Source organism: Erigeron canadensis, chromosome 3 (genome assembly GCF_010389155.1).
Source record: "Erigeron canadensis isolate Cc75 chromosome 3, C_canadensis_v1, whole genome shotgun sequence".
NCBI lineage: Eukaryota > Viridiplantae > Streptophyta > Magnoliopsida > Asterales > Asteraceae > Erigeron > Erigeron canadensis.
Genome location: NC_057763.1, coordinates 4,318,466 through 4,340,070, shown reverse-complemented (window position 1 = coordinate 4,340,070; position 21,605 = coordinate 4,318,466). Strand labels below are relative to the sequence as shown.

Below are 21,605 nucleotides of genomic sequence, written 5' to 3'. Positions count from 1 at the left end.
AATGATTTGAACTAACTTTTCCAAACAAAACAAACTATATTAATTTGGAAAATGATAAATCATCTTAACCAATCCTCCTAATATATTCACTTGTTAACACATGGAATTCATTAATTCTTTTTTCTAATCTCACCCCTTGATTTTTCACATGTCACAATTCTATTAATTAGGAGGATTTCTAGGTTAACAATTTAGAAGGATGGATCATTACCTTATTAATTTATTCGAACAAACAAAACATAACTTCATTTTGAAATGTTAAATTTGATAACTCCAATGAACTCAGCTTTTCAAATAACAAACAAAATTATCTTAAAGAAAATAAATTATAATAACATCTTAACATTTTTCAAATCTAATACATATACTTTTAATAAAATAAAAAAAGGAATATAAATTCTGTGTTACACCTTCTATTGAGCAAATAAAAAACATATAAACAACAATCAACAATCTACCAATATATATATAACAAGGTCCTAAATTCATTCCTAAACAAATAAGAACCCTTGGATGAACTCCATCTTTGATTTATAACCATTAAATCAAATTTAATTATTTCATTTTATTAAATGGTAATATTAATACTTTTACTTTATATAATTAGACAAAGAACCCCCTTAAATAATAATCCGTATAAACAATTATTAGATAAAAAAAAGGTGTACGCCTAATACTTTCCTTACAAGATGAAAATAACATAATTATCATCATCAAATTACAAACATTAATAACATAAATATTTTAAGAATTTATATATATCGATCCATCTATATAGAAACATTAGTTGTTTCCAAATCATATACATAAACTCCAAAAGTTACATATATATTTAATATAATATAATTAATCTAATATATGTAATGTAATTATATCTTACTATAACTATTTTGTACGGTCAAAGGGCTATGCTATCAAATTTCAAATATCGAATTGCACCTTTGGATTAAATTAATGATGTTATAAATTAAGATAAAATTAATAGGGTTGATTTCTAATTGATAAAGTCTTTGACTTTAACAAGATCAACATGACTTCGAATCACACCTACCACATTTGTAAAGGATGATTAATAAGTAGTTTTTTTCAAAAATCCTAAGTTCCATTTCAGATATTCATGTAATTTAAAAGTATGAGTAATATATCATGTCGTTCTAAACAAAAACACATCCAAAAAAATATACATAATGTAGTTTAAAGTTACTAATGTAACATTACTGCGAATTATATGTTGCTTTATTGGATGGATACATACGGTTATTTAAGGTTAGTAATTACATATTGAGATAACTGTAGCAGTGACATAATAGTAACATTTGACACGCGTGTGACCTTTAAAAGTTTTAGTTTTTAGCAATGACCTTTCATTTATCGTCGAAAATAGTAACATTTGACACGTGTACCTGGTGACATGGGCATTTTTTTTACTATAAATGTCATCGTTTTTCGCAGGGAGGGAGATCCCGAGGATGTTAAAGGTGAGACGAGAGTTTCATAGGCCATATTTGGTCATTTAAGAAGAGTTCATGAGCAGAGGACATAGATCCATATGGTAGAGGTTTAGAGGTTAGCTCGAACTCGAACAAACCGTCGCCGGTTTTTTAAATTAGTTAAAGAATTCGAAGAAGAAAGCACCTCCACCTCCAACACCGCCGTCATCGGTGTTGGATTAATCCAATAACAGATGAAAGTTCATTGCTAAAAAGTAAAACCTTTAAAGGTCAGTGCTATTTTTGTGAATTGGTTGAAAGGTGCTTTTAATTTTCTGCATTATCCCTTAAATAGTTGATTTTGTGTAAAAAAAGAGATTATATATATAGTTTTTTTTGAGAATTTTATTGTCACACTAAATAAAAATGTTTTATCAATATCTAAATTTACATCGTCATTGTAGAAAGATATAACAAATATATCTTTCGAACCATTTACAATAAAAATTATTTTTTATTAGTAATATTACTTTTTTTTTCGGCAGACATCCTCATTATACAAACTTATAACATACGTATCTTACTGACCGTCTTTAATGTAAAAAATTTGTTTATAAATAAATTAATAATGCTATTATATTTCAACATACCATATATGTATATAACAACTTTAAAATTTATAAATATGCCGACCTCGAACACATCACTTACGGTTTCAAGTTAAATTTTAAAAGCCATCAAACCACGTGTAGGTCGGCTAATATATTTCACCATGTCTAATCTATAACTACTAATTATAGTATTATGAAATTTTTTATCACGTTTATCTCGTGTATTACACGGGAAATACATACATTATTACTAAATAGTACGAGTAAATGACAAAAAGATAACTATGGCCACATAAGTACATTAGATTTTTATCTTTGCATATGACAAACGGCACGTATATTAAATAAGAAACATAAAATCATAATGTTATATATTTATATAGGTAAATTATTAAAACGTAACAATGTTAGTAATTGAAAGAAATTTTCAACTCCAATTATTTTATCAACATAAGCATGATAAAAAAAATAATAATAAACATAACTTTTACGTATCTCCCAATAATACTAAACCAACATCATAAATTCATTTTTTTGATTAAAGGACAACCATTAATGATAAGAAACTTGAATTATGACCATTGGATTAGTTATTGACTTTTCTTTCTCATTTAGCTACATGTACGTTTTCACGTTTTTCCTTCAATTCGTTCTAAAAATATAACTTTTCATTACCTTCTTATAATAAGAAACAATGTATGTAATCTAAGTTATTGATAATGGAAAAAATATATGTTAGTCTCGTGTGTTACACATTTATATCTTACTTTTGATTAACTTTTTGTAAATTATATATATTTAAAAAATCGTAAAAGTTAAAGTGCATGACTATATATCGTAAAATAGACGTTCATATAAAATCAAGTAAAATTATTGAATATTTCAACATGTGAGTCTTCTTGGAGGCTTTTTGAAATTGAAATTCATTATAGAACCTTTCCGTTAAAGTATTGTCTTTTGCCCACAAACAGCCACAATTATGTATCAACTGTTTGTACAGTATGTTGTAATACTTGTACAGTATTGTAAATTAATCAAGTTATGTGGTACAAATATCACTTTCTATATGAAAATTTTTTGCACTTTATTCGATGGTAGTGTAAACATGTTATACACTTATCATCTCATTAGATCACATAAATATTACAAAGGATTCTTTAAAGGATCTCTAACAACGTACACCCACATATTCAAGTCCCTATCTGAATCACTAATGCCTACAACAATGTGAAAATGCAAATCGAGCTAATAATTGAAGCGATTATAAACTGATTACATAAACTTGATGACTACCCATTTTTAATTTTGGAACCCGAATTGTCAACATAATTAGGAATCAAATTTAGTTCCCATGTGAAATGGGTTTGTGACACTTCAAACTTAATTTAGTGGAATGTATTTAGCAATAAAATAATGTTCAAGCATAGGAGGATAAGAGTGAAATAGTATGGGTGATAAAAAAAAAAAATAATTTTAGGGAACAAACAATCATCTACTAGAAATTATTTGCTACATGGGAAGTCATTGATAAAGTTTAACTTTTTTAAACAAAAAGCTGAGAAAGAATATTTGTAATATTGTGTACCTAAACAAGAGAATACATGTATAGTATTTAAGTAAGTATGAGGTTGTTCCACATTTAACTTTGATTAAAAATTTTCATATATTTTAAATTTTAATTGATAATCTTATCTAATGCAATTATAATTTACATTTTTTGAAAAACTGTTTATATTCAGATTAAAAGTCCTAATCTAACTATGTCTCCAATTATTATTAATTATGTTATTTAATATTAGTTACTTGGAATCAAAACTCTAAACATAATTTTCAATCTAAATTTTACGCTAATAAAATTATGTGTATGTATATATCATGAAAAGATTGTATAATGAAGTTTTTTATACGGGTGTGTATCGTACATACATATCATAAATTCGTATATCGTACGAATATTAGTTCAAGTATGTAAATAGATATGATATGATTAATCACAATGTGCATACATATACCCCTTTGCAAATATAGAATAACCAATCTTTGTTTAATGCTGGTATTTTGTTATTAATTATGATTAGACTATATAAACATCTAACGGGCTAGATGAGTTCGGTTTAAGAGATTAATAAAGATGAGAGGCATCATGATTAGTTGGGATTAGTCGTGTACAAAAATCGGGTTCTGTTCTAACCGGTTCGGGTCTCAACCCGATTCGGGTTTTGGTCAAACATTCAGTAACCGGGTTTGACTCTAACCGGTTCGGGTTCTACCCGGTTTTGTGAGGAAGGAAACCCAACCCACTTGGAACCGATTAGGGTCGGGTTCTCACTGGTTCGGGTTCGTAACCGGTTTGAAACCGGTTTGGTTTTGCCGTAATTGAATTATTAGCCTCTTTTTCGCTTAAAAATGCATACTTTTTGTTATACATCAAAGTTTTCGTACACATTCAAATACTTAATAAAAAGTCTTCAAACACACAATAAAAAGATGTTCAAACTTCAAACGAGTTCGACATTAAACATTAAAATTAAACGTCTTCATTAATAAAAGTCTTCACTAATATAAATTCTTCAACTTTGTTTCTTCAAGTCTTCCAAGTCTTCAACTAGTCTTCATTCTTCAAGTCTTCAAAGTCTTCAAATACTTAATAATACTTGATAAGGGGGAGTTTGTGATTTTAAAACTCTTTCAAACTTCAAATGTGTTTTTTAAACATTTTTTTTCACATTTGATGATTTTTTTTTCAAAATATTTTCTTCAAAGGAAGTTCGGTGTTTAGTTTGCACATGAGCGACTAGGTTTTTCTCAAAATTCTACTCCATGAATTTCATCATCGCCGATGAGTTCTAACCCAGGAGTTTTCACTTCTTTCATTAGATAGTGAGGGTATTTTTGAGTGATGATGAATTCGTGCAACTAAGTTGGAGGAAGTACAGTCGAAAAGTGAGAGGTTATGGTGATAATGTTGTGAGAAAAGGGTTAAAAGACTTGATACCCTTCTCTAAAATTCTCAAATCTCTAGGTAAAACACATTTCTATCGGATGTCATTTGTTGATATCTCGGTATTGAAGAAGCCTTCATGGACCCAGTGAAGCGATGCACATCTTTACCTAACCACTCAATTGTTTCTTAACAAATGCTTGTTTTATTTCTCATGGAGATTTTCTCATTTCTATTGACTCTTCATTTGGAAGACGTTAATATTGAAAAAGGGTGACACTCTGCTCCAGTCCCCGACTTCATTTGATCACTTTGTGTCTAGAGCTCTCGTGATTGATCGTTATTCATTCTTTAGGACACATTTGCGTCATATCTTTGTGATATACATGCTTATCTTTGTGATATAGCTGGAACATTTGTAGTGATATCTTAATTGATATTTCACGATGATCAAATGGAAATCCTACCATTGCTAACATCATTTCCAGTTTTGAACGTAGGTCTCATAATTGCATTTGTGTAATTATTGAGTTAACAAGAAGTCTATTGTGACCTTGGATTTTTTTCTAAAAGTCTTTAAGGATAGTAGAACATGGTTATCGAACGCTTAGGTGACACTGACCATGGTTTACATTCTTTGAAGCAATCTTGAGGTTGGAAAGCCAAAAGACCAAACTATGTTAGGGGTTTGCTTTGTGCATTTCTCAATGATACATAGGAAATCCGATAAATGGTACACATTTCTTTCGGTCATTTCATTAATCCTTTCGATTTTTGAATGCAAACGGATCATTCTTATCCGGTTTCTTTTCTCATCACCACAACACAGAAAACACCAACACCATAATAAAATTCGTATACCAACAACTTCAACCTTACATTTTAGTCACCCATAGGGTTATTTGGGTTGGATTAATGGTTTGGGTTGATGAGTTGTTAGTTAATATATCTTTGTGTAAACACCATTGCGCTATGGTTCTTTTGATTTCTTTTGACATTCTATTCAATCAACGTTTGCATAATGACATTGGTTCCCAACATTGTCATTATGAGGGGGAGAAAATAGTATGATTGATTTTTGATTGAGGAAGAAATTAGAATGATTTTAAGGATAAGAAGGTCAAGATCAATAATGAAATGATGCTCACTCAAGATGTTACAAAAAGTTTAAAAATGCTCCAATCAAAGACTGTGATTACTCATGAATTGAGGAGGAGCATGATTAATTTCATAAAAGAATTTTCAAAACCTTATTGAAATGTTTACTCTCAAAAGTGTTCAAGATGATGTGACAAAGATCAAAGCTTCAAAGGACAAAAGGCTGAAGATTCAAGACAAAAGAAGAAAAGCTTCAAAAAGAGTCTTCATCAAATTAAAGATCTTCAAGTCATACAACAACACTTTACCAAAAGCTACATTGCACATATCAAGGGAGAGAGTACATATTTCTGAAAATTCATTCCAAGACTTCAAAGAAAAGACTTCAAGATTCGAAATTAAAGAATTCAAGACAAGTTCATACCTTCCACATTTCAAAAGACAACTCTGATCTTTGATTAAACAATCCTCGAAGATTTAATACACACACACTCATCATTCTTTGTTCAATAAGAACATTGAGAATCAACAAATGATTTAACTTCAAGAAGTCCAAGACCAAAACTGAATCAAGTTCTCCAAAGACAATGTGAAAGCTTTGAAGACTTGTTTCAACACACCAATTGTCTTCACCACCGGGCTCATCAAATTCATTCTTACAAGACAAAACAACACGTACTTCAGACCTTACAATATATCACTAAGGGGGAGAATGTTAGAAATCCAAAAATAGTGATACATTGTAATTTAAGTTATGGACTTACTTGTTGTTAAGTCATGTGTTGATGATTTCTAAGGTTGAGGGGCTAATTGAGATAATTAGCATTGTTGGTTAGTTTAGACTATAAATAGCCCTCAATTCCTTAGAAATCATAACTTTGGCAAAACTTTGACATAACTTTGACACACATTTTTCATACCATTACACCTGAATAACACACACTTGATCCCAATTCTCTCTCAATACACACACAAACACCAAGAACACACACTCACACTAAACCGCCATTGTTGATGTGAATTCGAGTGATAAAATCGTGTTGTTACATGAAATTTATCGTTGGGCTCTTTTCTATTTATCTATCTTGAAATTACATATTGAAATTGTTTTTCTGACAACAGTTTAATCCATCGAATACAGTGGGCATATATACAATGGCTGAAGGACAATATGGCCTTTTCCTTTCTCCAACTAATAATCTTCAAAAAATCCTAACCAGCCTTGAAGATCGAGGTTTCGCTTGGCTTCCTACCTTCATTTTTAGTTATATACATATATATGTTTTGTATGACTGAATTGATAAGGATGTATGCTTGTTTCTCAGATATCATTTATAAGGGTGAGGTGGATTGTTCATCTGCAATTATTGATGCATGTTCAGTTCTTTTCGATAGCCCCCCACATATGAAAAAAAGGCTACTTATGTTTGTCGGAGGGTATGTAATTTTTTCAGCTTTACAATAGTCTTGCTTTAATTTTCCTTTCAGGAAGGAAACTAAATAAATCCCTACAAATCTCACATACTTTTATTTATTGTAAAGTGTGACATGTTAGTGTAGGACACTGGCTGACAACATGTTTTAGTGATAATTGCAGTGTGCAACTAATAAAATCATTTTTTTTTTGCTGTAAAGAGCTTTGTGTAACTCATTAAGCTTGCAAGCCTAAACAAGCTTCTATATATACAAGCTTTTGGTAATCTAGCTTGGTTTGGATCACTTTCTTGGCTCGGGTAAAACATTAACTCATTTAATTTTTGGTTTTGGTAGCGGCGGTGGCGGTGGCGGTGGCGGTGGCGGTGGCGGTGGCGGTGGCGTTGGTGGTGGTGTTAACACCAAAAGTTCTTTATCTTTTATAACCTCTCTATTAACCCCCATGTTGAAAGTTACATGGGGGAAAATGTCTAAAATACCTTATATGATATATTACACTATCAATCTTTTATCTTTTAAAAATATCTCCTTTAACCCTTTATATCAATTACTTTTACATCAATTATCTATACCACTTAACGGCGCCTCTAGCACCAACAGTCGTTCCCTCCACTACACCGTCGCCGCCACGAACACTGCCACATCGGGCGGGTATTGTGCCAGTATTTGTTTACTTTTACATATGTTTAAAATTGTTAAATTGTAAACAAAAAAAAAAAGATAAAAAAACAAAGAAGGTAAACAAAAAAAAATTAGTGAGCACGTAATTTGAAAAATAGAGTGTATCCCATTTTGCTTTACAGTATATCATCAATGCTGCTAACGAAGTGTACTTCTCCCTGTAACTCTCTATCTCAACAATCTACTTCTGTAATTTCACATTATCACCTCCTGCCGTGCCACCAGCCCACCACCATTACTCTTCTCACTACTAATAAACCCACACCTAACTTGTTTTAAGTCACTCCCTTCTCTCTTTCACTTTCTCTTTCATCTTTTTCGTCGGATGTGGCGTCGCCGGAAAAAATGGATGTTGCACACGTGAAGCCAAGAGGAATGCTTCTCAAGAATTGGGGTGCAGCTTTAGATGTTGTCAACTTCTTTTTACCGGACAACCACAGATCTTATCTGTTGTATAACTTATTAACCGATGCGAAGGAGGAGCTTGAAAAACTTGTTGCTTTTGTCAATGATAGTGACAACAGCCACTTCGTAGATGTTGAAGATGAATCTTCTGTTGTTAAGATTCTATCCAAGTCTCCTATATTAGAAAAGTACATCCAGAATCCAGATTGTTAAAACTGAGCCGAAAGATAAAAGTGTTGCAGATGATGAATATGTTCAAGCACTTGGAACTGAATATGGAACACGATACCCAGCAAAAAAGACTCCCCATATAGAGTTTAAAATCAGAGAAGATTTGGGTCGTTGCAGAACATGTAAGCAAGTGTTGAAATGGTCTCACTGTAAGAAAAAACCTGAAGAAAACGAGTGTTGGTACCGTCTCACAGTAAGAATAGATTTAAGCCATTGCAGAATGCGGAGAACATTTTGCCCTTGTGACAGATTTCAAGCATGGAGAGAATCAAAAGGTGAAGTGAGAAGGTGCTCGATGCATGTGTGTTCATGGGTGTAACTGGGTAGGTCATAGGACCTACCTTAGTTATGATATTGTTTTTGAGGACCTACTTATAAATTCGGTTAATATTTACCTTATGCATTTAATGAAAATGGCCTATGTTTTATGATGAGCCAAGTAGTTTTTCATGTAACCACTATATGAGTAATTGAAGCTAAAATTAAAGTTTTGATGCTTTAATGGAGTTTTTTCTGTAAAATCTTAGATTTGGATCTTGAGTTCTTGACTTTTATTTAATTATATTTTTCTTTATTCCCCTTAAAGTTCCTTTGACTTAATAATGATTAAATTTTAACCCTTTTTTTGATTTATCAAACCTTTAAGTTAATAATGATTTAAAACTTAACCCACCTTAAAGCATTATCTTTTTTCTGGAAAATAAATAATTTGGCTACTTCTACGTGGCTCATAATTCGAATAGAATATTTGAGTAATCAAAATTAATTTTCTAAAACCCAATGAAAAATCAGTTGATTTTGAGTGATAATTGCGAAATGTTTGTTATTACGTAATACCCAATCTTTTAGTTTTTATCTTTATCTACTTGGTTCAACTGTGTCAAATAAAGATGGAAAAAAAAAAATGTAAAGTAACTCCCAATGCCGTCTTCTACGGGTTTTGGGTCCCAATACCGTCTTCGACGGTGTATGGGGGAAGTTGATATGTAGACAGCCTTACCCCTACCAAAGGTAGAGAGGCTGCTTTCAGGTTCTACCATAAGTAGAAAAGGACCTCTAGCCTTGCTGGCATAAGGATCGAACCCATAACCTCTGTTTCCAAAGACATGGGCTTCAACCACTAATCCAACCCAATTGATTTTATGTCAAATAAAGATGCATGTGTCTAATTATCCTTGAAATTGACATTGAAAAATGAAGTTCTGGAATTGACATTGATTTTGTTAGTTGTCGTGTTATCCGAACCAATCCAATCCAAACCAAAACATAGTGGTAAGTGTTATGATAAAGACTACATGTATAATGGGTTACAATTTGTCCAATCAAACTGTAACCAATCTGATCAATGAAAGATTTATATATGATAAAAAAAAACATCTATTAACCAGTTAGCCGATTTTGCTTGAACTAATACTGTCAGAACCTAAACAATCAGAACTATCTCTCTATTTAGAATACTCGAATAATCACAACTATTAGGTTAAAAAAAAACCTTTTCAATAGTCATAACAAGTTCATCCACCTTGTTAGTGTTGGTAATAAAAATACATAAAAAGGTAACTTATTTACATATATTTCTTAAAAAGAGAATTTATTTACTTTTCGTCTATTTAAATGATCTATTTTTCATAAATTTCCTAACATAGGGAACATTGTTAGTTTTTGACACCAAATCTCCGTTAAGGTTAAATGACGCATCATCATCTTTGCTTACGTGGCATTGACTAACACAGAAAATACATTAAAAAGGGAAAAATAAATAAATAAATAAATAAATCGAAAAAAATTACAAAATCCCTACTACAAACCTAATTCTATCTTCATGCGATTCCCCGGTGGTGGTGTAGTGGCCTGACTCTTCAACGGGATAAAGAAAGGTGTGATGTATTGTGTGTTGCTTATTTGTATTGTGAGGAAGTGAAAGAAAAATAAAGAGGTATTATCCGGTCAGTTGTCCACGTCAGCTTTTTAATGACGTGGCAAGCTGATGTGGCACTTAACGAAGGTCTGGCGTCAAAAACTAACGATGTTCCCTTTATTAGGAAATTTATGAAAAACGGATCCTTTAAATAGACGAAAACTAAATAGGTTCCTTTTTAAGAATTTTAGGTAAATAGGTAAACTTTTTATGTATTTTTTACTTAAATTTTGACTCAATTATTCACCAATAATAAAAAGTCATATGAGTAATGTGTTACCTCAAATGGGTCAGATTAATCAATCCACAATTTTTTAACTAAAAAATGGGTTGAACTAACTTGAACAGGTAGAGAATCAATCACATTGTACTTTTGAAGCAGAAAAATTAAAACCTCCTTAATCATGTTATTTAAATATTTAGATTATGTTTGCAGGTCAGCCAAACTAAATAAATATGCGGATCCGTACCAAATAATTACCTGTTTTGCCAGATTACCCAACCTGTTTGACAGCCATTGCGCAACCAATATCCAGTATCATGTTCATCACCTCACTGTAATACCAACTTAAGTATGGAAATGCAAATTTGAATGCAGTCACAGACTGCAAAACAATCTGTAATATGTATCTATATACAAATATATGCACAAAGGTATAGCTTTTATTTACTTGAGAATGTTACAATCTTTACAACCTGTAATATGTATCTATATACAAATGTTCATCACCCAGTTACTTGGATCAAATTTTAGTTTCTGGAAAGCTTTTTGGTAATTTCGGAAACATACTTACCTTGATAAAAAGCTTGTTGGAGTTCTAATTCAGTTGGCTGTCGAGTTCCATCACCCGCATATGTTCCTGCACCATAAGAGGATCCACCCTTGACCTCATCTATTTCAAACATTCCACTCCCAAATGTGTATCCAAGAGGTACAAATAGCATCCCATGATGCGCTAATTGTGTTACCGCTGTTAAGCTGCACACAAGTAATCACTGTCAGTCTAAGTGACTAGCCAATGCTATACAATATGCAACAAAAAAATATAATATTTAGTCCAGATATAAGTGAAAGTATGAATGTGGCACAATGGGCAATCTAGGCAGATTGGGTGACAGGTTAAAATTTGCAAAATTACTTTCTGTAAGGGATAAAATGGTCTAGTGGTGACCCAAAAATCAACTTTGTCCAAAAATAATACTTTTTTTTCAGCAATTACTATGTTAAATATAGTCACAAAAATGGCCAGGTAAACGGTTAATTGGTCAACATGGGCATAGGGCAAGACAAGTACTTTTTGTACAGAACTGCTCAGGTTGAGCCGCAATACTTGTCCAAAAAGGCTAAAAAATTCTACATAAACCACTTGCCCCTTAGAGACTACACGTAGCTGGAAATGATCCATTCATAAGTAATCGGGGGAAAGAATTCCCAACTCCACTTCTCAGGTTGACTCTCCAACCGAAAATTGCAACCTACATTACTAAAGGAAATCTCCATCTTAAAGTAGATATGAACTTACGCTGTAAGTTCCTGGCCTCCACCATGAAAACCGGTGCTCCAGAAAATGCCAGCCGGTTTACCAGCAAGTGCTTGAGTTTCCCACAGATTGATAGTTGCATCAAAGAAAGCTTTACATTGGGCTGCCATTACACCGAAACGAGAAGGGAATCCAAATAGGAATCCATCAGCTTCTATCAGCTGTTCTGGCTTAATCACCGGCACATCATCTGGTTTAGGAGGAGCCTTCATCTTTTGAAGTACCAAACTTGGCAACGTTTCAGGCACCTGGACAACATTCGCCACAAGAAAAATGTAATGTTACTTCCTAATAGAATAATTGATGAAATTTGTGAACCATCTTACATAGTTTTCATTGCATATGATTCAGTGATGTACCTTCATTTCTTTTATCACTTTGTCTTTATCCTTACCTCATTTGCAATATATACAGATTACAGAATTTCCTCAAGAAATACAGGATTTCCAACTATCGTTGTTTCAAATGTAAACCATCCTAATAGTAAGATATTTAAAAGCACAGCACTCTTTCTGAAAGAGAGTGAGACAATAAGTGGCAAGTATAAAGTCTTCCTTTTGCATTTATATCTAAAACACGTCAAACTTTGTCAAGATTTGGACATTGCTGCAAATAATAACACATCAGTTTCGGTTTGATCAAATTTGCAGCAAAAAGTAGGGTTCACATGTTCAAAAACTTAGTCATTGGTGGCATTATATTTTTTGTGGCATTAGATTTTTTTATAAAGAAACCTTAAGGCCATGAGAACCAAACCTGCCAAAGCGTTGCTTCAATTCCTTCAATCGAATTGGCTCCACGTTGTATTTCTCTAGCCATATACTCCACATGTTTATGCAGCGAGTAATAACTGAAACAAGGTTAATTCAATACAACAGTTAATCATACGGTAAACACCTTAACATGATCACACTGTAGGTATATGCATCGTCACCATAACGTGAGAGATAACGGGAATTTGTAAATGTACTTACATTATAAAAATCTTGGTGATTGCCATAATTGTATCTGAAGCAGTTACAGAAGAAAAATTGTTAGGAAAACCACACGAACACAACGATTAGAGCAATCAGCTTATTCTACAGGCCTGTAGCCTACTCTGTCTAATGAGTAATATGTTTTGAAATTCTAATTCAGCTATTCATCTACAATACCGGTTCGGGTCATAAGTCCATTCGGGTCAACCAAGAAAAGTCAAAACAGGTAAGAAAAATGCAACACAAAACCAACTGTAGCTGTTCTAACATCTAACAAATTCAAATAAACCATTTCATTCATTTGGACTTTAATGTCAATTGGGCTAAAACTTCAAACATTAAATCACTTAATTTTCTAAATTTATACAAAAAATGCATATGTGATCACAAACTTTACTTCCAAGTTCCAACAAAACCGTAGTCACTTTCAAAGTAAAGGGGTCTCTTTGGATAATTAGCATATTTACAGGGGTTCAGCTTATAATATTTTCATATTAGCCCTGATTTTTTTGCTCTGAGCTTGCTAATTGAATACAAAATGCTAATTTAGAATAATTGAGATAAAAAAAAATTAAAATATAGAATGACATAAATAATGGCAATAATGCATAATAAGGATTATTTATATATAAACAACAAGACTAAAGACTTGTTACTTTGATCCATGAGATTGTATCAACAAAACTTATCTAATTTAATAAATTGAATTTTCATATATTTCGTGTTATATGCATAACAAACGGCTATATGAGCATCTTATCTTATACAAGTAGGAAATATAAAAGAACACACAGAGGAAACCTTTGTAAGACTAATTTATGTAATTTATTAATTGAAAAAGTTTGAGTGATAAAAATGAACAAGAAGAACAACTTACGTAAGCAAAATGAAGAAGAAGTGAGGTTTGTTTCGAATGTATCGATAAGTGTACATTTTATCCATATAAATATACAATACAGTATAATAATACAATCAGACAAGTAATCTGTCTCTGTCCCCATTGGGTTAAGGATAAGGTGTTTTGTATCAATGTATAATTGTATATTAACCAAACTTGGCAAATTTTAACACTACAGTTAATTAATGTAAATTTTTTTTTTATCGAAAGGTGAATTTAACTTCGTGTCGCGATTCGACAACGGGAGGTCTAGCATATGTGGTCTTAAGTGGGTCCGCGTTAGAGAACTCATTCGAAGTAGAAATGCCTATTTTAAATACCCGATGGGGGAAAACCTCCTACTAATCTGCTCGAAGACACAACACTTAATAGGGGTATACACTGCCTCCAGACTTGAACCTGGGTATACCCAATCCAAGTCATTATAAAAAGACTTAATTTTTATGTCTTTACTAACGCTTAAACTCAAAATCTTATGTAAAGGGAACAAAACAGTTAATTAATGTACATAACGTATCACACAAAACCTGTTGTCGTTTAGTAAAATAATAAGAAAGAAGAAGAAGAAAAAATGGAAAAAAAGTAAGTAGTAAGTACAACTAGAGAAAGTTAATTGGGACTTTCGTCATCACATAGGGAAATCTTTAGTAGATAAAGAATAAATGGATTTTTACAAGTATTTTTCATAAAATTAATGATATGACAAGCCATAATTTTTTTAAAAGACTTTTAATTTAGTTATAATGTCATATGATTTTTAAACTTTATTAAAAGTAAACTAACATGGTACCCGCATGTTGCAGTAAAAACCATTGACGTATGTTCGATGTCGTGATTACCAAAAACAAAAACATTATATGTTTGGGCATTCTGAATTTAAAGGTATTTTAAGAAACAAAAAATGCTTGTTTTCTAAAATAAAATGGGTCAGTTTTTTTTTTTTTTAAATTTTAATGTAATTAGTAGTAATAATAATAATAAAAATAACTATAGATTTCAATTAAAATAAAAGATAGGTAATTTCGTACATTCGCAGAGCTACATTTTCAACACTTAGGAAAGAATGTGTTATTTTTTTATAATATAATATAAAAATATAAAAGTATAGATAACTTCTTAAATGCTTAATAGAAGTCTTAATCATTTATTGAAATGAAATGACTTTTTTTATAATGCAATTGCTAATCTTATTTATAAATTATTACAGAATTGTATCAATAACAAACATTACATACATTTTTTAATATATTCTTTTATTTCCAAATTTTAATTAACATGTCCGGGTTAAACCCGGATTGATTAGCTGAACTTTAAAAAAAAACCTAAATGACGCTACCTTCCATTGAAAATGTATTTTAAATAACTAAACCCTAAACCATTGTTTTAAATAACTAAACCCTAAATATCTAATCTTACACACCAACATTAGATACTACCGGTGTTTTAAATAACTTCAAAAATGTGTTTCAAGAAATGGTTCGATTCCTACTTCCAACAAAATAATCAAAAGCCCTTATACAAGTATCAGTTTTTCAATTTAAAAGCATTGGCTTTATTTTAGGGAAAATTACACTTTTGGTCCCTGAACTTAACACGTTTTTCACTTTTAGTCACTAAACTTTAAATATTGCAAATTATACACTGAACTTGTCACTTTTTTTCACTTTTGGTCACTGCGCCCAGTTTCGTTAGTTTTGCTCCGTTAAGTTGCCCAGATTCGTTAGTTTTTTTTTTCACTTTTCGTCCTTCCCGTTATTCCATAACTAAAATCGATAATCGACAAACTTAGTGATGAAAGTGTAATTTACCTAAAAAATTTTTATATATATACCTGATTCGTCCAATTTTAAATGTTATTATTTTGATTTTTTTTTATTATTTTAACTTTTAACTTTAACTCTAAACATTTTTATTTGTAATATATAGTAGTTGGTGTAAATTAAATCAATGAAAAATATTTAAAAATTAGTTCATTATTATATGTTTTATAACAAATTTATATAACACAAACAAAAAATTTTTACGGTTAAATCATAAGGCGTTAACGATTATCCGAAAAACCTACAACACGTTACTTCATATAAACATTACAATATCTTATTTTTGTTTTCGTTTATTAATAGTTAATAAAATGAATTAAGAAAAACTATATAAGTTTATATAACACACAAAAAAAATTACGGTTAAAGTAAACATAAGAAGACTCAAAATTCAAACATAGTCACTAAATAAATCTATCTTTATAAATAAAAATTTCAATAACAATTATTTCATCGTCGTTAAAAAAAACAATTATTTCATCTAATCAAACTACTGTATAACCAATAGATAGTAAACCGTAAACATAAAAAATTTGTTTCAAAACATAATAAATGAATATGTATTTTCACTAATCGGCCAAAACAATATATAAGACCTGAAGTTTGACCGATTATCGATTTTAGTTATGGAATAATGGGAAGGACGAAAAGTGGAAAAAAATTAACAAATCTGGGGAAGTTAACGGAGAAAAACTAACAAAGTTGACGCAATGACCAAAAGTGAAAAAATGTGTCAAGTTCAGTGTATAATTTACAATTTTTAAAGTTTAGTGACTAAAAGTAAAAAACGTGTCAAATTCAGGGATCAAAAGTGTAATTTTCTCTTTATTTTAGGGTGGGAAAGATTGTTTATCTGATTATATCTCATTTCTTTATATCAAATAAAAATCAGGGTTGATTACCAGTTAGTTCTTTATTTTTTGTAACACCAACATTAGAGACTTTCGAGAGTGAGTGCTTATTTAGGCCAGATTGGGCCTATTATAGGGAAGGCCCGCAACTTTATAAATAAGTTAACGAGTTGCTTTTTCTGTGGGCTGAGAAAGACAAGAACGAACTTTCTATTGCTACTTGCAAGTTGCTACCTCGATTTAGTATTCTAGTTTTAATGTTTTATTAAATCTTTTTCAGTCTTCAAGTTGTCAACTTTGCACTAAATCGATCAGTGAGTTAAAAAGATATCTCATAAAAATGTGAAAGGGTTATGTTATTTTTTCAAATATCCTTTTTAGTCTATATAATTTACTTCTTTTAAAACCTTTAAAACTTAAAAATTTGTTATACTTCCACGGTTCCGCCTATTAGTATTACAACCCGATTCTTGTGATATACTGTAGATCCCAACTATGACAATATAAGGTCATCAATTCCTCCATTTCTAATTGCATTTTCTTTGAGATGTGGTACACCTCAAAAAGAAGTAAAATTATATAAAGTAATAGCCTAAAAAGGATATTTGAAAAAACAACTTGTAATTTTCCTAACATAACCCTTTCACATTTTAGGAAATATTTTTTAACTCACTGATCGATTTAATTTACCTCAAAAAATGTGCATGTTGCCGAAAAATGTGAAGGTTTCTCAAAAACACTCACGACTATTGATTTACACATCCTACATCCGGCAAGTCAAGTCATAACATTCTTAGTGTAAAATGATCTTCAAAGTTATACTTCTAGTTATGTAATTGTAATTTGAAGATCACGTGTTATATCTCATGTTTCGAGGGACTAAACAAGCGGCCGGGTGGGTTAGATCAACAATCTTGTTTCTATATATTGAGGTTATGGGTTCGATCTTAATCCTACAATAACGGGGCTCCTATTCAACTTTAAGCGGAACCTGAAGAAGCCCTGGCTTCTACGCTAAAAAAAGTAAAGTCATCTACATATCATCCCTGCTATACATCGTCGGGTTATGGTCTTATGGAACCTATATAACTTAAAATGGTACACTAAATTAATTATTAATTTTTTTTTAAAGAAACTACAAAAATTAATGGTTAATTAGTTACAAAAGAAAAATACTTCATTTATACTTAGCATTCTTAGGGTCTGTTTGGCAAAGGGTTTTTAAGAGCTTTTAAAGTTTTGATTTAAATTGATACTTTCGTTTTTAAACAATTAGATATGCATATATATAAAGCAAGAAGAAAAAATAAACGTTCGAAACGGTTAATAAAATGAGTAAAACTCGGTCCAACCACACTACCACGTATCTCTCTACTTCAATAACTGAATTCACAACCATTTTGCACTTTAAAAAAAAAATACCCATGCACACTAAATATATTTTATATTCATTTTTAGTGTTTTTGAACTTTGCTTGATTAATCATAATAGTCATACACACACAACAACTACACCAAAATGGCAGTATTAAAGTCGACCAGAATGCAAAAGAAGGTGAACTACGATGCTAAACTCAGCAAACTTCTCGATCATTATACGCAAATACTTATCGTTGGCGCGGACAATGTGGGTTCGAATCAGCTACAACACATAAGGCAGGGATTGAGAGGTGATTCCATTGTTTTAATGGGTAAGAATACTATGATGAAGAGGACTATTAGGGTCCATGCTGAAAAGACTGGCAACAAAGATATTCTTAACCTTATTCCTCTTCTTGTGGTACGTTGTTTTTTCGGTGTTATATGTTGTAATTGACCTATATTTATCTTTGTATTTATTTGTTTTTTTTATAACATTTTTGAGGTTTTGTTTGTTTGGTTGTTTTATTGATGGGGTGTATTGGAAATTGATTAGGGGAATGTTGGATTGGTTTTTACAAAAGGCGATCTCAAGGAAGTGAGTGATGTTGTTGCTAAGTACAAGGTAATCATATCTATTTGATCATTGATAATGTATTAATCGATTGTAAGCGTTTTATTTTTTTTCATAATTTTTTAAAAATTTTTATAATGACATTAAAGTTTTATTAAAACAATGATTGTAAGCCATTTATTAGTAGGGGTGTTTGGATGAGTGTTTGCAACAAGGTAGGTTTATGGTTTAAGAAGGGTAGAAAAAACAGATAATGTTGGTCATCTTGGCTGGTTCACTTGTTTTAATGATCAGAATATGTCAAGTTCTACAACGAACCTCGGGTCTAGCAGTATTAATACCACTTTACAACTCAGTTGTCGCGGGTTCAAATCTTGTTGTAGTCATAGTTCGCATATTATTAGTGAAGCTAGATCTTTTGAAAAGTATGTCTCAAGTATAAAATGATTGTAAACTTCAAGTATTGAATATTGATGCACATCCGTATTTTTTTTTTTTTTTTATTGTAGTTACAATCATCTGATTTTGATTTTTTAACATCACATTAACTACCACTTTTGATAATGCTAAGCTACCTAAGCACATCCTAGTTGATTTGGTAGTTATTACCCACACTTATACAAGCCAGATTATTGTTTTGCGACTTGAACATTGCAATTAGTATGCGTCTAATGCGCACACGATTGACAGGTTGCAGCACCTGCAAGAGTTGGTCTTATTGCACCAATTGATGTTGTTGTCCCTCCCGGGAACACTGGTTTAGATCCTTCACAAACCTCGTTCTTCCAGGTTCGTTCTTTCATTTTCCTTAACGCATACAATATTATAAAAAAAAAATTAAATTAAATTGGAATGAACGTATTGTTCGTGTAACAAATTAATTTCCCTTTGATCACACCAGGTGCTCAACATTCCTACAAAGATTAACAAAGGAACAGTAGAAATAATAACCCCAGTGGAGCTCATTATGAAGGGTGATAAGGTCGGTTCATCAGAAGCCGCACTTCTTACTAAACTTGGAAGAAAGCCTTTCTCATATGGGCTCATTGTTCAATCTGTTTATGAAAACGGGTCAGTGTTCAGCCCAGAAGTGCTTGACCTCACAGAAGACGATCTTGCTGAAAAGTTCGCTAATGGGCTTTCTGAAGTTGCTGCATTTTCATTAGCCATTAACTACCCTTCATTAGCTGCAGCCCCACATTTGATCATTAATAGTTATAAGAACTTACTATCTTTGGCCGTAGCTACTGAGTATTCATTTAAATACGCCGATAAAGTTAAGGACTATTTGAAGGTCAGTAATCTTTCTTTCTTTCAATCCTTTTAAATCTTTCAAATTTGGTACCCATTTCGGTTTTAAGGTTAATAAAAAGTATTATAGTTTAGTGCTAAAAGTGTAAAGATTGAAACTTCTATGATGAAAGTAAAAAGTATAATATTACTAAAAAGTATTTACTTTAGTGCTAAAAGTATAAAGATTGATAGTTTTGTGGTGAAAATAAATAAAACAAAAAGTTTACTGAAAAGTATTATAGTTTAGTGCTAAAAATGTAAAGATTGAAACTTATGTGGTGAAAATAAAAAAATAAAAAATATACTATTTTTTACACGCTTTTCGAGACTTTGTTTTTAATATATATTATAATTTACATATATACATGGCATTATAATGACAGGATCCAAGCAAATTTAAAGTTGCGGCTGCACCAGTTTCTGCTGGCGGATCAAGTGCATCTGCAGCAGGTGTTGAAAAGGAACAAAAGAAGGAAGAACCAGAAGAATCATCTGAAGAGGAAGGGGGTCTAATGGGCTTGTTTGATTGAGTTTAATGATAGGCTTTTTTTGGCATCCATTTTATCTTTAGTAGTTGTTTCTATCAAATTTGGACCTTATTGGAGTTTCAAAGTTAGATCTATGGTACTACATATGCAATAATAAGCAGTTTTTCTATATTTTTTTCTTGATATTGTTAATGTTACGGCTAGGGGTGTTAGATAAACACATCGAAACAAACGGTAATCTATCGATGAAAAGGTCTACGAATGCAATGTGAATCACCTTCGATTCAGAAAACAACTGTCTATATATTACAGTATAGTAATAGATGGACACTTGTTTCATGGGAATGACATTGCATACATTAGAATTTTTTGGATTCGTTTATAAAATATCTTTTGACTTTTTTGACAGGTACGGATCGAATATCATAACGCAGGGTCTAGATTATGTTGTCTTAACCGGGTGCATGTTAGAGAGCTTTCTCACTCAATACATATAGGAGGAATGCCCCTTAATAGTCCGATCAAAGGCACTACATGCACTTTAAGACTTGAACCTGAGTCTCCCATAATACGATAATTAATCTATTAAAGTATTAAACATATTTTTCTAAAGTTAAAATCAACGTATCTCAAAATGTTGAGGCTAATCAACGTATACCTTTCTCAAATTATTATAACTTTTTAAGTATAGGATTAACGGAAGTATTTGTACATCTGTTGAAATTGGGCACTAAATTACAGACTGTTAACCGATGTCCAATATACTTCATAGCCAACTTTTCGGTCAGCCCAAAAAGATATTTCCTAACACTACTACAAATTTGAGGCAATAGAGACCGGTTAGGAAGATAGAGACCTATTATTTTATAAAGAGGTGGTCTCTAAGCCTAAACAACCGGCCTCTATAGGTACCGAGTATAGAGACCTGTTAAGTAAAGAATAGAGAGTTGTGAATTAAAAATACACTGGTCTCTATTCTTCAAAACTTTAGAGACCATCTCTTTTCTACCCATCAGGTCTCTATAATATTTCTATTCTATATAGCATTTTTATTCT

At 31.4% G+C, this 21,605-nt stretch overlaps 2 protein-coding genes across 2 annotated transcripts; one reads left to right on the top strand and one right to left on the bottom strand.

Annotated features, from left to right (window-relative positions):
- Positions 1 to 11,394: 11,394 nt before the first annotated feature.
- LOC122593100 (probable NAD(P)H dehydrogenase (quinone) FQR1-like 3) lies at positions 11,395 to 14,207 on the bottom strand. Its single transcript, XM_043765455.1, has 5 exons — positions 14,145 to 14,207; positions 13,265 to 13,298; positions 13,047 to 13,140; positions 12,273 to 12,538; positions 11,395 to 11,728 (listed from the first exon to the last, which is right to left on the bottom strand). The coding sequence occupies exons 2-5, from the start codon at positions 13,288 to 13,290 to the stop codon at positions 11,500 to 11,502; spliced, it is 615 nt and encodes a 204-aa protein (XP_043621390.1). The 5' UTR covers positions 13,291 to 13,298; positions 14,145 to 14,207; the 3' UTR covers positions 11,395 to 11,499.
- A 4,122-nt stretch (positions 14,208 to 18,329) lies between these two features.
- Positions 18,330 to 20,633, top strand: LOC122594202 (60S acidic ribosomal protein P0-like). Its single transcript, XM_043766673.1, has 5 exons — positions 18,330 to 18,615; positions 18,751 to 18,819; positions 19,459 to 19,557; positions 19,670 to 20,062; positions 20,445 to 20,633. The coding sequence occupies exons 1-5, from the start codon at positions 18,355 to 18,357 to the stop codon at positions 20,589 to 20,591; spliced, it is 969 nt and encodes a 322-aa protein (XP_043622608.1). The 5' UTR covers positions 18,330 to 18,354; the 3' UTR covers positions 20,592 to 20,633.
- The last annotated feature ends 972 nt before the right edge of the window (positions 20,634 to 21,605 follow it).

What these genes read in the sequence shown, in the direction of transcription:
- LOC122593100 (XM_043765455.1), bottom strand. Translation starts at nt 13,290, where the DNA reads ATGGCAATCACCAAGATTTTTATAAT. An exon ending in ATCACCAAGATTTTTATAAT is followed by an intron (nt 13,141 to 13,264) that starts GTAAGTACATTT and finishes ACCTTGTTTCAG; the next exon opens with TTATTACTCGCTGCATAAAC. An exon ending in GGAGGCCAGGAACTTACAGC is followed by an intron (nt 11,729 to 12,272) that starts GTAAGTTCATAT and finishes ACTTGTGTGCAG; the next exon opens with CTTAACAGCGGTAACACAAT.
- LOC122594202 (XM_043766673.1), top strand. Translation starts at nt 18,355, where the DNA reads ATGGCAGTATTAAAGTCGACCAGAATGCAAAAGAAGGTGAACTACGAT. An exon ending in ATGTTGTTGCTAAGTACAAG is followed by an intron (nt 18,820 to 19,458) that starts GTAATCATATCT and finishes CACGATTGACAG; the next exon opens with GTTGCAGCACCTGCAAGAGT. An exon ending in AAGTTAAGGACTATTTGAAG is followed by an intron (nt 20,063 to 20,444) that starts GTCAGTAATCTT and finishes TTATAATGACAG; the next exon opens with GATCCAAGCAAATTTAAAGT.